At 37.9% G+C, this 12,452-nt stretch overlaps 1 protein-coding gene across 1 annotated transcript in view; it reads left to right on the forward strand.

Moving 5' to 3' along the window:
* Positions 1 to 12,452, forward strand: part of LOC149798401 (receptor-type tyrosine-protein phosphatase alpha-like) — a 611,129-nt gene that overhangs the window by 594,082 nt on the left and 4,595 nt on the right. The window contains exons 19-29 of the mRNA XM_089963598.1: positions 265 to 362; positions 770 to 895; positions 1,445 to 1,587; positions 2,189 to 2,324; positions 2,686 to 2,835; positions 3,343 to 3,499; positions 4,397 to 4,470; positions 4,772 to 4,909; positions 6,354 to 6,473; positions 6,886 to 7,040; positions 7,464 to 7,599. Of these exons, the coding sequence (XP_089819724.1) occupies positions 265 to 362; positions 770 to 895; positions 1,445 to 1,587; positions 2,189 to 2,324; positions 2,686 to 2,835; positions 3,343 to 3,499; positions 4,397 to 4,470; positions 4,772 to 4,909; positions 6,354 to 6,473; positions 6,886 to 7,040; positions 7,464 to 7,599 (1,433 nt within the window). The remainder of the gene's footprint in view (positions 1 to 264; positions 363 to 769; positions 896 to 1,444; positions 1,588 to 2,188; positions 2,325 to 2,685; positions 2,836 to 3,342; positions 3,500 to 4,396; positions 4,471 to 4,771; positions 4,910 to 6,353; positions 6,474 to 6,885; positions 7,041 to 7,463; positions 7,600 to 12,452) is intronic.

Genomic DNA, 12,452 nt, shown 5'->3' on the forward strand with positions numbered 1-12,452 from the left:
TTTATGGATTAAATTTTGTTGATATAACTTACATTAGTATGTTATAGACATATACTTTATTGTAAGTGGTTTTTGCTAAGGCCTTCAAGATACAGTGGCTAGATTTCGTGTGCGAAAGCCAGTATCCATTAACAGCGATATTTCGCCTCGGTGATTGAGATTATGGTCAATATATTTTAAACGTAATTCTTCAATTATGCTTTATTGTTTAGTATTGTAAAGTTACTGTACTGGTACAGGTACCTCTGGCATATTTTGTTGAAGGTACAACCAAAGATAACATCGATGATTTTTGGCGGATGCTGTGGCAATATGACGTGGAAAAGATAGTTATGCTCACGGGACTTGTGGAAGGTGGAAATGTACGTACACTGAAATGCATGCAAATTTATATAACATTATTGGATTGAAATGGACACGTGTAAGCTATTATACAATATAATAGTCCTCTCTCATTTTCATCAGCTACCTTCACCATGATTTTTTATTTCATAGACCTTTTAGTGGATGTACCTTTCTAATTAGTTTTCACTTGTCCGGTATCGTTTTTCAAATATTTAGTGTCTGCATTTTAATAATATCATAACATTTTGTTTCTTTACCTTAAAATAGTATGATTTTATTAATCCAGTGATTGTTTTTTATTATAACAATCTGCATTTCTGCAGAGCTTGATCTCCTGGTGGTCGGTGTTTATGGTATTACGTGAGTTAGAGAAAATAATTCTAATCACAATAATAATTTGGCTCGTTCTGTACACTTTTTATAGCAAAAGTGTGAATTATATTGGCCAGTGGAGGTGGGACAAAGTAGTGCATTTGGCAGCGTTGCTGTGAGACTGCTTGATACGGATTTGTTTGCTGACTACGACATGCGTACCTTGGAAATGACTGTTGTAAGTACAATTATAATTGCAGATATCAATATGTAATTCAGATTACAAGCTCCTCGTGCAACGAGGTCAAAGAAGACATATGTATTTTTTATTCGTACTCATGATGATATCAACATTGTTTTAGTCAATTTATAAGATACAGTGTTTCAAATATATAGTCTGATCCATTTCTCCTAGAAATGTTTTAACGTTTGGCTATGAAAGATACAAGAGTTTGTTCATTTCATGTTCCCAATTTCTTGATATTGACTGAAATATGGTAGGTAGGTCCTGTGTTATATTTATGCACTAGGTTAATTGTTGGTCCTAAAACGAGAATAAAAAGTAAACACAAATACAATAGAAAACAAATTCGGATAAGCGAGTATAAAAGAAAAACTGAAGATAAAAATGCAAAAAGACATGCAACAAATTTGGTTGGTGCTGCGAGTTTCGAACACGGAACATTTTGTATGGCAAGCGGGACACAGACAGAAAAAAAGATAGATATGATTGTTCAGATATTAGATGTGTGTGATTTTGCGATGTAGCTAATTTAATAATTTTCAGGGCAACCTGTCAAAACGCTTGACTCAATTCCACTACACAGCGTGGCCAGACAAAGGTGTACCGAAGGCTGCTTCTTCTATTGTACAGTTCTGGAGAAGTGTTAACAGAGTACCTACAACAAGACCAATCGTTGTCCACTGCAGGTTCAATACCTTATTATGTACTTGTATGCGTGTGTGTTTGCTTGTTTCTTGGAGGATTTTACGGCCAACAGTTTTCCTTAACAATAGTGTCTCAATTGTTGAGCCCAACACTGAATTAATTTTAGAATTATTCTGGTCACTGAAGCAACCTGGTACTTCGAAAAATAGAGTTTGTTTAAAGTGTATATAAAATATTTGGCTTATGGTTTGTTCCTAATTATTTTCGGCATTAATTCTTAATAATTTTGGTGTTAATTTATACCCCATTCTTCCTTAATATGATGATGTCATATTTGTGCATTTTCATACATATGTTTCAGTCTCATAACGTACGTCTTGATTAATTACCCTGTCAGAATATTTCCTACCTTTTTAAAATGTACATTAGTTGTTAGGAATAATTTGTTTGAAGTCATGTGGAAACGATTTCCTCATTTACCAGCTTATTGTCTCGTTCTCGTCTGTCTTGAAAACATTTTTATATCAATTCAGACGCTCATTTACTGCGATAAAAGATGACAGAATAGCTCACTGAAGCAGAAACAGCGTTCGTACGTTAATTTTATCATGACCAATGTAACTTAGTTCATCTTTCATTTAGTGCAGGAATCAGTCGGACTGGAACATATATAGCACTGGACTACCTGGCAAACCAAGCGAAGGTGGAAGGACTTGTGAATGTGTTGGCATGTGTATCGAACCTGCGACGTCAAAGAGTGAATTTAGTGCAAACAAAGGTCATAATACCAATATTTGTATCCATACTCTTAATGCAACATAAAATTCTGATCATAAAGAATAATACGTATCTCTATGAAGGTATAAATAAACGTGAGACACGTTTGTCAGCCATGTAAATTATACATATTTGTTCACTTAGTTTAAAGACCTCATAGAAAGTATTTTGGGAAATGGGATAAACAGTTCCTAACAAACACCACTTGCGATTTTTAATCAAGCAGGTTTACAGATTTCTAATTTCCATTTGGGAGTAGGGATGTCATGAAATATGCTTTTGTTAAAACTATGTGTCGATTTGATTGTTACATACATTAAACTGGTAAGTGTATTTCGTGTAATATTTTTTTGTGATTGTAGGAACAGTATATTTTCCTTCATGAGACACTAGTGGAAGCCTTAATGTTGTCAGGAACGGCGACGTCGTCGGATAACTTTCCGAAAGTGTACAATGAGTTAATGGAAGTTAATAGTGAAAGTGGAAAGATCAAACTAGAGCTTGAATATGAGGTTGAGTACTTTTGTCACTTTTATCCACGCATTATTTATTTTCAATGTATTTGACTTATTTTTATTATGTCAATTTGTTCATGAATATTTAATATCCCACCTACTACTAAGTATGTCCATTTGTTCATGAACATTTAATATCCCACTGACTACTAAAATCAGGTAAGGGAAGTGTTCATATTTGATACAGTTATGTCCTTTTAATGACGCTTTTCTGCTTCATTCTAATGACTGATAATGAAAGTTGTTATTGAACAAATTGTGCTTAACATGTTTATTTAAAGATCACCTGTTAACATCAATAATCTATATTTCATAATTTGTTTATCGGCCACTTACTCAAATGCATTTTGAAAACAACAATATTTCAAGAAGCCATTTTTCATCAGATGCCCCTGACAAACCACAGGCTTCACTTTATACAACTAGAAAGTTTTAAAACCACACGAAGGACCACTAGATTAAAGTTTGTATATCATTTAGTTGATCATGCTAATATTTTTCCAGAGGTTGCAAAATGAAGTTTTCAGCCACGAGAATGTGTACGCTACCATTAAAATGGAGGATAATGATGGAGAGGGATGCGATTCGAAACAAGATGAGTTCAGTGCCGCTAAAAAGTCTGAAAACATAGCTAAAAACAGACATAAAAATATATTGCCAGGTAAATATTATATATCACCTAAATTAGATGATATTATCTAAAATTACTATAACATTTGTGGCATACCCCAAATGACAATGTAATCCGATATGTGGCAATGTGGTTAGAGCGTCCGCCACGAATGCGGGAGATTGCGAGTTCGAACCCTGCCGCGTCATACCAAAAACCTGCAAAAACGGTACTAACAGCCACCTCGCTAGGTGCTCAGCATTATGGGGGTATTATTAAGACTGGTCGGCCTGGTGTCAGGATAATGTGACTGGGTGGGACATGATGCTATATGTCTGCTGCATAATGTCCCATTGCAAGACTTCACTATAAACTGCCAAACTGAAGACATCGTGCGATATAACTGAAATAATGTTAAAGCTACGTTTAAAACCCGAATCACACACTCACACACACACACACACACACACACACTCACACACACACACACACACACACACACATGTCAGTGTTAATGTAACCTGGAATTAAAATAAGAAAACTCTTAGAATGCTTTTCTAGGTTACATAAAGAAAACGAGTAAATGACACCTAAAGAAAACTTTAAGGTATATTTATAACATACCTCATCCACAATTGTAACTCTCGAGTGAAAATATAATTCAAATGATTCGAACGCATAAAAGCACACAAACATTGTCGTATGACATAGTGAATGTAGACAATTAGAAAAGAATATACCAGAAACGTAAACTATATTGCATAATATCGATGATGGTAAAGCTATTTATGACTGAGTTTGGTTCTTCTTAACATTAATTTACAAATTACTTTCTAAATCTTTTATAAAGGTCCATCATGTAGCAAGCATCAGAGAATTGGAATTAAATTAGGACTCTTCTATATTTTATATCACGACAATCTAACAAACGTTTAACATTTTTTGCAGCTGACAGACACAGGGTGTATCTCAGTACACTAGTTTCGAGCAGAAATGACTACATCAATGCTGTTATAGTACCAGTGAGTATATGTTTGTGTCTTGTGCACAACACATTTACCAACCTCTGATATAAAAACGTTATGTCAAACTCTCAGTATTCAACAGTTTGTATTCATTCATTTAGAATTATTAGCTTGTTATATCTCAAAGTAACTAGTTAACATTAAAGGTATTTTATTTTACTTTAAGATATTTTTCTTCTACTCGGATGTAATGAAAATTACGCATATAATGCATTTTAAAACGCTAAATCATAAACTAGTGTGGCACAGTGTCAGAATGGTCTCTGTTTTACTTAGTAAGCATCTATCAACATTTCAGAGTCACCGACAGAAAATGGGATTTATTTTGACGCAGATGCCTCTAACAGACACCGTCATCGACTTCTGGAGAATGATCAATGATCTCGAAATCAGAACAATCATCATGCTTAACTCGGAGAGCTCGAAAGCACGTGACGTATGTTGACCTACTTACCTAATCGACTCGCCAAATAAGCACAAAGACAAATGCTTTAGAAAATTACTAAAGAAACAAGACCTTATGCATTTGTTTTGTTGATAGCAACTCATTATTTGGGATTTCAATGTGCCGAATCGGCTGTACTTTTAAGTAAATGGTCGATTTGTTACACTATCAAAATGGGTTTAATTTACAGAAACGGTTCTAATATTGATATTTCAAGAAAAGTGCGTGATTATAGGGACTTGAACCTCAATGGCATTATACATACATATATATTCGCATGTTTCCAGGTTTGCAGCCAATTAAACATTTTGGCAAAGTCGTCAGCTCCTTTGCTCGATTATCTACGAGTTATCTTATCGCGACTTACTTTCGGCAAACAACAAAAGCATCTCGCTACTTTTATGCATCCTGAAACAGGCAAAAATGTTTACACGAAACTAACTTCAGTTACAAAGATCTCAATAGTATGCCCATCCCCCATACTTTGATAAATCACTTCCGCAGAATGTGACCAGGACAGGACGTTGCCCATCCTACACACTCAATAGTGTTCAAAGAAAACGATACAGTATTTAAGAACTTCTAAGAGGCTCTGGATATTATCTAAAAGAAACAATAAATTAATAAAGTCATAAAATGCTTGTGTCTTGAAAAGCTTCATGTAGAAATGATTATAAATAACAAGGTCCTACGTCAATACATTTCAAATTATTTAGTTTCTTTGATATATTTTTTTAATAATTTTCTCATATTCATCACTTCTTTAATTTATACTAACATATGTGGAACACGTTCTACGTGAATAAATCCCATTGCAATATAACATATCACGCTTGGTACTTTATATTTCGAACTCTCCATAAAGGCAATCTTCCTAGGAAAGCTGAACCGGCGAAATGGTCATCCATGATATGTCTTAAAACCTTTAAAAATTCTGAAACCCTCCAAGTTATATCATTTTTAATCTTTATGAATTATTCAGCAAATAGTTAAATCAGATATGTCACTTCTAAAGTCCATAGACCATTACGTTGTGTTATCGTGCTAACCAGTTCGTTAAGCTCCAATTCCCTTTTCAGTCTTCTTTGTGCGTTGTGGGGACGGGAGTGGGTGACATTTTATATTTTCATTTTGTCTGTGGATGACAATGTACAGATTATTCAATACATTTTCTAAGCACCGTTATAGTTCTCAGTATTTGACCCAGTTTAACTCTTTATGGTGGTAGAACGTATCCTAAAATCGCAGGGCATGGCTTTGAATTTAATTTCATATCACCCAATATCACGCTGGGAATAACTATTAATCATCGCAATCTTTCTGAACCTCACTCGTTTGTTTCTAATGTGCTTTTCGCTTTCTCGTTTGACATATTATTTTACTGTTGAGGATTCGTGTGTAGTGAATTCAGATTGAGACAATACAATTTTTACAGATTGGAATCTACTGGCCTAAAGACAGAGAAGTGCGGTTTGGAATGTTCTCAATAAGACTTGCAAAGCAAGAAAGACACAAAAATTTTCTGGAACGTACATTATCCTTCTCATTTATTGGGGTAAGTTTAATTTAATAATCTGTAATTTTAAAAATCCAGATGATTGTTCAGCTGATATGTCAATGTTTATGTGCAACCATTCCTCTCACCATCTCTGTGTCTCCCTGTATTTCTCATACCGATTCTCTCTCTCTCTCTCTCTCTCTCTCTCTCTCTCTCTCTCTCTCTCTATATATATATATATATATATATATATATATAGCTGTGAACTGCCTCTTTTAAGTGTCTTGCGATTTGTATCAATGACGTCGCTTTTGACATCATTATTTTGCAATTTCTGACTAGATTATATTGTTAACCTAGTCTTCTATGACTAAAATCCTGATAAAGCTGGGACATCCTAACGCGCAATGAGTACAGAAAAGTGTCGAAAATTTAAAACCAAACTAAAATGTTTATTTATATTTTTGAGGATGAGGCTACAAGATCCATAAAACAGTTTCAATTTACGAAGTGGACTGAAACAACAGATATACCTGAAAACACTGAATCATTTCTGCAACTTGTTGATGCTGTTGACAAATGGCAAAAAGAAAGGGAAGCAAAACCTCTCGTTGTCCACTGCATGTATGTTCTCGGTGTATCCTTCTCGAAGATTTTATAAATATAAGTATCTCATCCATTTAGAAATTATCAAAATGGGTAATCTCTCTGTATCTATATCTATCTAATTTCAATTATTGAATATCCGATGCAGGGTAATGTCTCACTTTATCATTATTTCTAGTACATAAATACGTTTCTTTTTACTACGTTGTCTGATCATATTCTAAATGCTCTTAAAGGTTTATAAAATTGTCGACAGCATATACTTTTGTTTGCTGGACTTTAAATTATGATATATTCATTAGTTCCAATATTGTAATTTTGTTATTACTTAATTAATTAACAATAGACAACACTGACATTTGAAACAAACATACGAGTTAATAATGCAGTAATTGAAAATAGGAGCTTGAGGTTTCATTGAATGTCATGTTCTCGCTCAAGCAATGGTGCTGAGAGGAGCGGATTGTACTGTGTTATTTCCACGGTGATTGACAGACTGAACGTGGAACGAGACGTGGCGATTACCCCGACGATTAAACGAATACGAGCAATTCGTCAGCAGATCATACCAAATTATGTAAGTGTCTATATTTGCATATCTGTATCTATATATATATATATATATATATATATATATATATATATATATATATATATATATATATATATATATATATATATATATATATATGTGGCTCTATCTACTTTGTACTATAGTATAGGTAATCTTACTATTTGATTGTACTGTTCAAGCAATGTAGGACGGTTTAAAGCGACTAATAACAGTACATTACGGTATATTCTTAATGAAACAAAGGATTTTCTCGTCTATATCGGGTTAGATTAGAACAAAATACATTTTTTCATGAAAATGAATAATTACGCTTTCACGAATTGACATTTGAATCATGAAAACTTATAAAACGGTCTGCTTGCAAAGAGAAAACAGATATTCGGTCCATTGCAAATACGTTGGTAAGATGTATGTATGTATGTATGTATGTATGTATGTATGTATGTATGCATGCATATATGTATGTATATATCATGTGGAGTGTACAGGAGTGTATTGGACGGGTAGCACCTCTTGTGGGGGTACAGTCTTGCCTCCTTTGGGGTACTTTGCCCTTCCTCACTTTAGTCCAAGTCAGCGAGCAAGTCATTTGGTCAGCCTTCAGCACAAAGTCCTGCGGGGAAGGACGAGCGACAAACCGGCAGGTGTGGGTTCACTGGCAGCCGTAGCCGCAAATCTTCACACAGGCTACTCAGGCCATATGGTAGTTCATCACTAACACGGAGCAGCAGTGGAGTCCAGCAGCCACATGAGCTACTGAGCAATCTTTTTTTTAGGATTCACACTGCTCTCATCAATGGCATTAGTAAGGGGCCAGAAAAGTAAAACCTGCATGTTCTATCCTTCCCTAACCAGCTAACGGCGGCTGGAGGGGACCCTACATCAGAGGTGGAAACACTACAAAGAAAAAGATGAAAATCATCCCTTTCTATAAAAATTATGCTGACAGCCCTCGGATGAGAATTGCCCTTATGGGCAGAGAGCTAGTCAGATATAACATCTATATAAGACTACACCGTCGTTTGGTGCGGAGGAAGTGAGGAGCAACGTGAGGCTGGAGTAGTCTTGGCAGTGAAGCCTGATTTTGTTAACAAGCTAGCTGATCTTCCAAAGGGTGTGAATGTCATGCTAATGGCCATGAAACTCCCACTATCGAATGGAAGAAAGCATGTTACAATCATCAGTGCCTACGCACTAACCATTGGTCAATCCAGATGAAACAAGGGGCACGTTTTATGAACTCCACTCTATCATAACCTCTGTTCTCAAATCTGACAAGGTCATCATCCCTAGTTTTCTTATATCGGCTCTGACAGCATATGCTGGAAATGGGTCATTGGAAGGTATACTGTCAGCCGCTGCAACAGTAATGGTCTTCTATTGCTTCTGACATGCGAAGAGCATGAACAGCTCATCACCAACACAGTTTTCTGCATCCCTACCCCCAACAGAAATACATGGATGCAGCCCTAATTTAAGTACAGTCATCTCATTGACTACGGGTTAGTCAGGAAGAGGGATATGCGGGATGTGACTAAGTACACGTGCAGAATGTTGGACTGACCATCGCCCTGTAGTCTCCAAGCCAAACATCCGTATCCAACCTAAAAGACGCCCGCAAGGCAAGAATATTCCAAAACGTCTGAACATCGCCAGGCTGAAGAACTCGAACTCCAAATCGACCTTTGTCAGCACTGTGAAAAACCATTTGCATTCCACCACTCGGGACATACAGAATGTGAATGCAGCCTGCGTGACCCTTAGAGAACTGGTATACAACACCACAAAAGAGATCTTAGGGAAATCCACCAGAAAGCACAACGGCTGACTTGATGAGAAATGCGAAAACATCATGGAGCTGATGGATGAAAAGCATCATCTCTATAAAGCATACACAAATTATCCTATGTCCACTTCAAAGAAAGATTCCTCCATTAACATCCGTACAACTGTCCAACAGGAACTCCGGAAGATGCAGGATTTCAGGCTGAGTAACACAGTTGATGAGATCCAAAACCATGCTGTCAAGCATGATATGCAGAGGTTTTCATGATGCGCTGAATGAAGTAAATGGCCCATCATCATCAGGATCATCCCCTCACCTCAGTGCTGTTGGGACCACACTGATCACATACAAAGAGAAGATCCTCGAAAGGTGGGCTGAGCACTTCAACTGCGTCATTAGACGCTCAACATTCATCAATAATGAAGCCAGTAATCGGCTTCTTAAAGTACCAGTCAATGTGCCAGTCAAGGGATCACTGAATGGCCCACGAATCATGTTAGAGACCCAGAAAGTAATACTTCTGCTCTTAAGTGGCATGACTCCTGACTCAGACTCAATCGCAGCAGAGATATACAAGGAAAGTGGTGCAGCTCTGACTGAAAAGCTGCATCATTGTTTCATCTCATAAAGAATAAAGAGACGATCCCACGGGAATTCACGGATGATACTATTATACATCTGCATCAGCGCATAGGAAATCTTAAGGCTTGTGACAACTACCGAGGTATCTCTTTGCTCTCTATCGCAGGCAAGATACTCGCCAAGATTCTCCTCAACCATCTCACATCACACCTTGACTATGAACTCCTACCAGAAAGTCAACGTGGATTCCGAAAGGAGCGTGGAACCATGGACATGGTGTTCGCTGCTAGGCAGTTGCAAGAGGAAAGCCGAGAGCAGAATACTTACAATTTCTCGATCTTTGTAGACCTGACCAAGGCCTTCGACACTGTTAGCAAAGAGCACCTGCAGAAGATCATGGCCAAGTACGTGTGCCAAAGTGAATGTATCACCATGGTGCACAAATTCCACGATGGTATGCAAACTATAGTGCGGAACAATGGTAAGACATCAGATTCCTTTCCTGTCTCAAACGGAGTACAGCATGGTTGTGTACAGGCGTCAACACTTTTCATTATATTGTTCTCAGCCATGCTCACTAATGCCTTCAGAGATGGTGACGTAGGAATCAGCATCAAATACCGAACTAATGGCAAACTGTTCGGCTCCAAGCAAAAACTAAGGTCACAACATACTTCATCAGAGACTTTGTATTTGCTGATGATTTCCCCATCAACGCAGGTTCTGAAGCTGACAAGTAAAAAAACGTCGACAAGTCCTATAATGCTTGCACAAATTTCGGCCGTGCGATCAACACATAGAAGACTGAATAAATGTATCACCCAGTCCCTGAAGAACCGTATGCTGAGCCAAAACTCACAGTCAACGACAACAAACTGGGCGAAGCGAATAAGTTGATCATTCTTGGCAGCACTCTGTCCCATAATGTCTTAATAGATGACGCAGTTAATGCCAGGATTGCAAACGCCAACTCAGCATTCGGCTTACTGCACACCAAGATCTGGAAGAGAAGAGGCATTAGTCTTCAGACAAAGTTGAAAGTGTACAGATCGACAGTACTCCCTGTGTTATTATACGCCTGCGAAATCTGGAATGTGTATCAAAGTCATGCATCACTTCGACACTACATGCTTCAAAATACTCCAAAATATAAAGTGGCAAGCCAGGATCCCGGATACCGAGGTCCTTGCCCAAGCACGCCTTATTAGTATTTATAACATCATGATTAATTCATAATTGCGATGGGCAGGTCTTGTAGGTTGCATGCCAGACCAGTGGCTTCTCAAAAAATACTTTTATGGCGAGTTTGAACAAGAAAAACGCAGCAAAGGAGGACAGAGAAAGCGTTACAAGGACACCCTGATGACGTCATTGAAGTACATTGGCATTAACTATGACGCATGGAATTAGATTGCCAAGAACAGGGTCGCAAGGCGCTACTCCATCACTAAAGGTGCTTCAGCTTGCGAGGCTAACAGGACAGCCACGGCAAAACAACGGAGAAAGGCCATGAAAAATAAGGCCTACACAGAGCCTTTCTAAACAACCCCTCATCACACTCCAAGAGGGCAGCCTTCACCATGTGCAGGACAGTTCAGGTGAAGCTTTGCAAGATCCAGCACTCCTGGACAGACACTAAAGCAGACCATATTCAGGTCCATGCAGACAGAAATTACTCAAAGTGCTTCTACGATGCCATGAAAGCTGCCCACCGCCTTAGTCGTCTGCGTACTATATTCTTCTCAGTGCATATGGGAAAACACTGCTTACTCCAATAGCGATGGGCCAAACATTTCAGTGATGTAATCAACCGTCTATCATCCATCACGATGATGCAATGGAACGCTTGCTTCAAGTGGAACCTAATGCTGAGCTGAACACTCCACCCTGTATGCAAGCGGTTAAGAAGCCATTAGTCAGTTGTCCTGTGGAGACGTCCCAGGATCAAATGTAATACATGCCGAGGCGTGCAATGTTGGGTACATATACTGCTGAAAACGCTCATAGACCGCTTACAAGCAATATGGAATGAAGGAATGGTCCCATATAACATTTAAAGACGTTTACAGAATTTACCTCTACAGGGCTACTATCAGTGCTAAGAAAACCACAAAGAAATACCTTGTCAATTCCTGAGAAACCACTTTCTCGCGTTCTGCTCAATCGCCTCCTTCAGACTTGAGCAAGGTCTACTACCCGAAAGATAGTGTGGTTTCCTCACAGGTCGCGGGACAGTCAACGTGATTTTTGCTGCACAACTATTCTAGAATTAGTTAATGAAGCAACACAGAGACATAAATGACAAAGGTGTTCGATACGGTCAGCAGATACAGACTTTTGAAGATAATTGAAAGATTAGGCTGTACTTAGAAGTTCATCACAGTCGTTCGCCAGTTCCGCGAACACTCCGATGCGTTCTGGCACCCACCCTTTCAGCATAATGTTCACTGCCATGCTCACAGATGCGTTTAAAAGAGTGATGAGGACA

The sequence above is a fragment of the Sinohyriopsis cumingii genome, chromosome 6, assembly GCF_028554795.1.
Source record: "Sinohyriopsis cumingii isolate HCF-2022 chromosome 6, ASM2855479v2, whole genome shotgun sequence".
Classification (NCBI taxonomy): Eukaryota; Metazoa; Mollusca; class Bivalvia; order Unionida; family Unionidae; genus Sinohyriopsis; species Sinohyriopsis cumingii.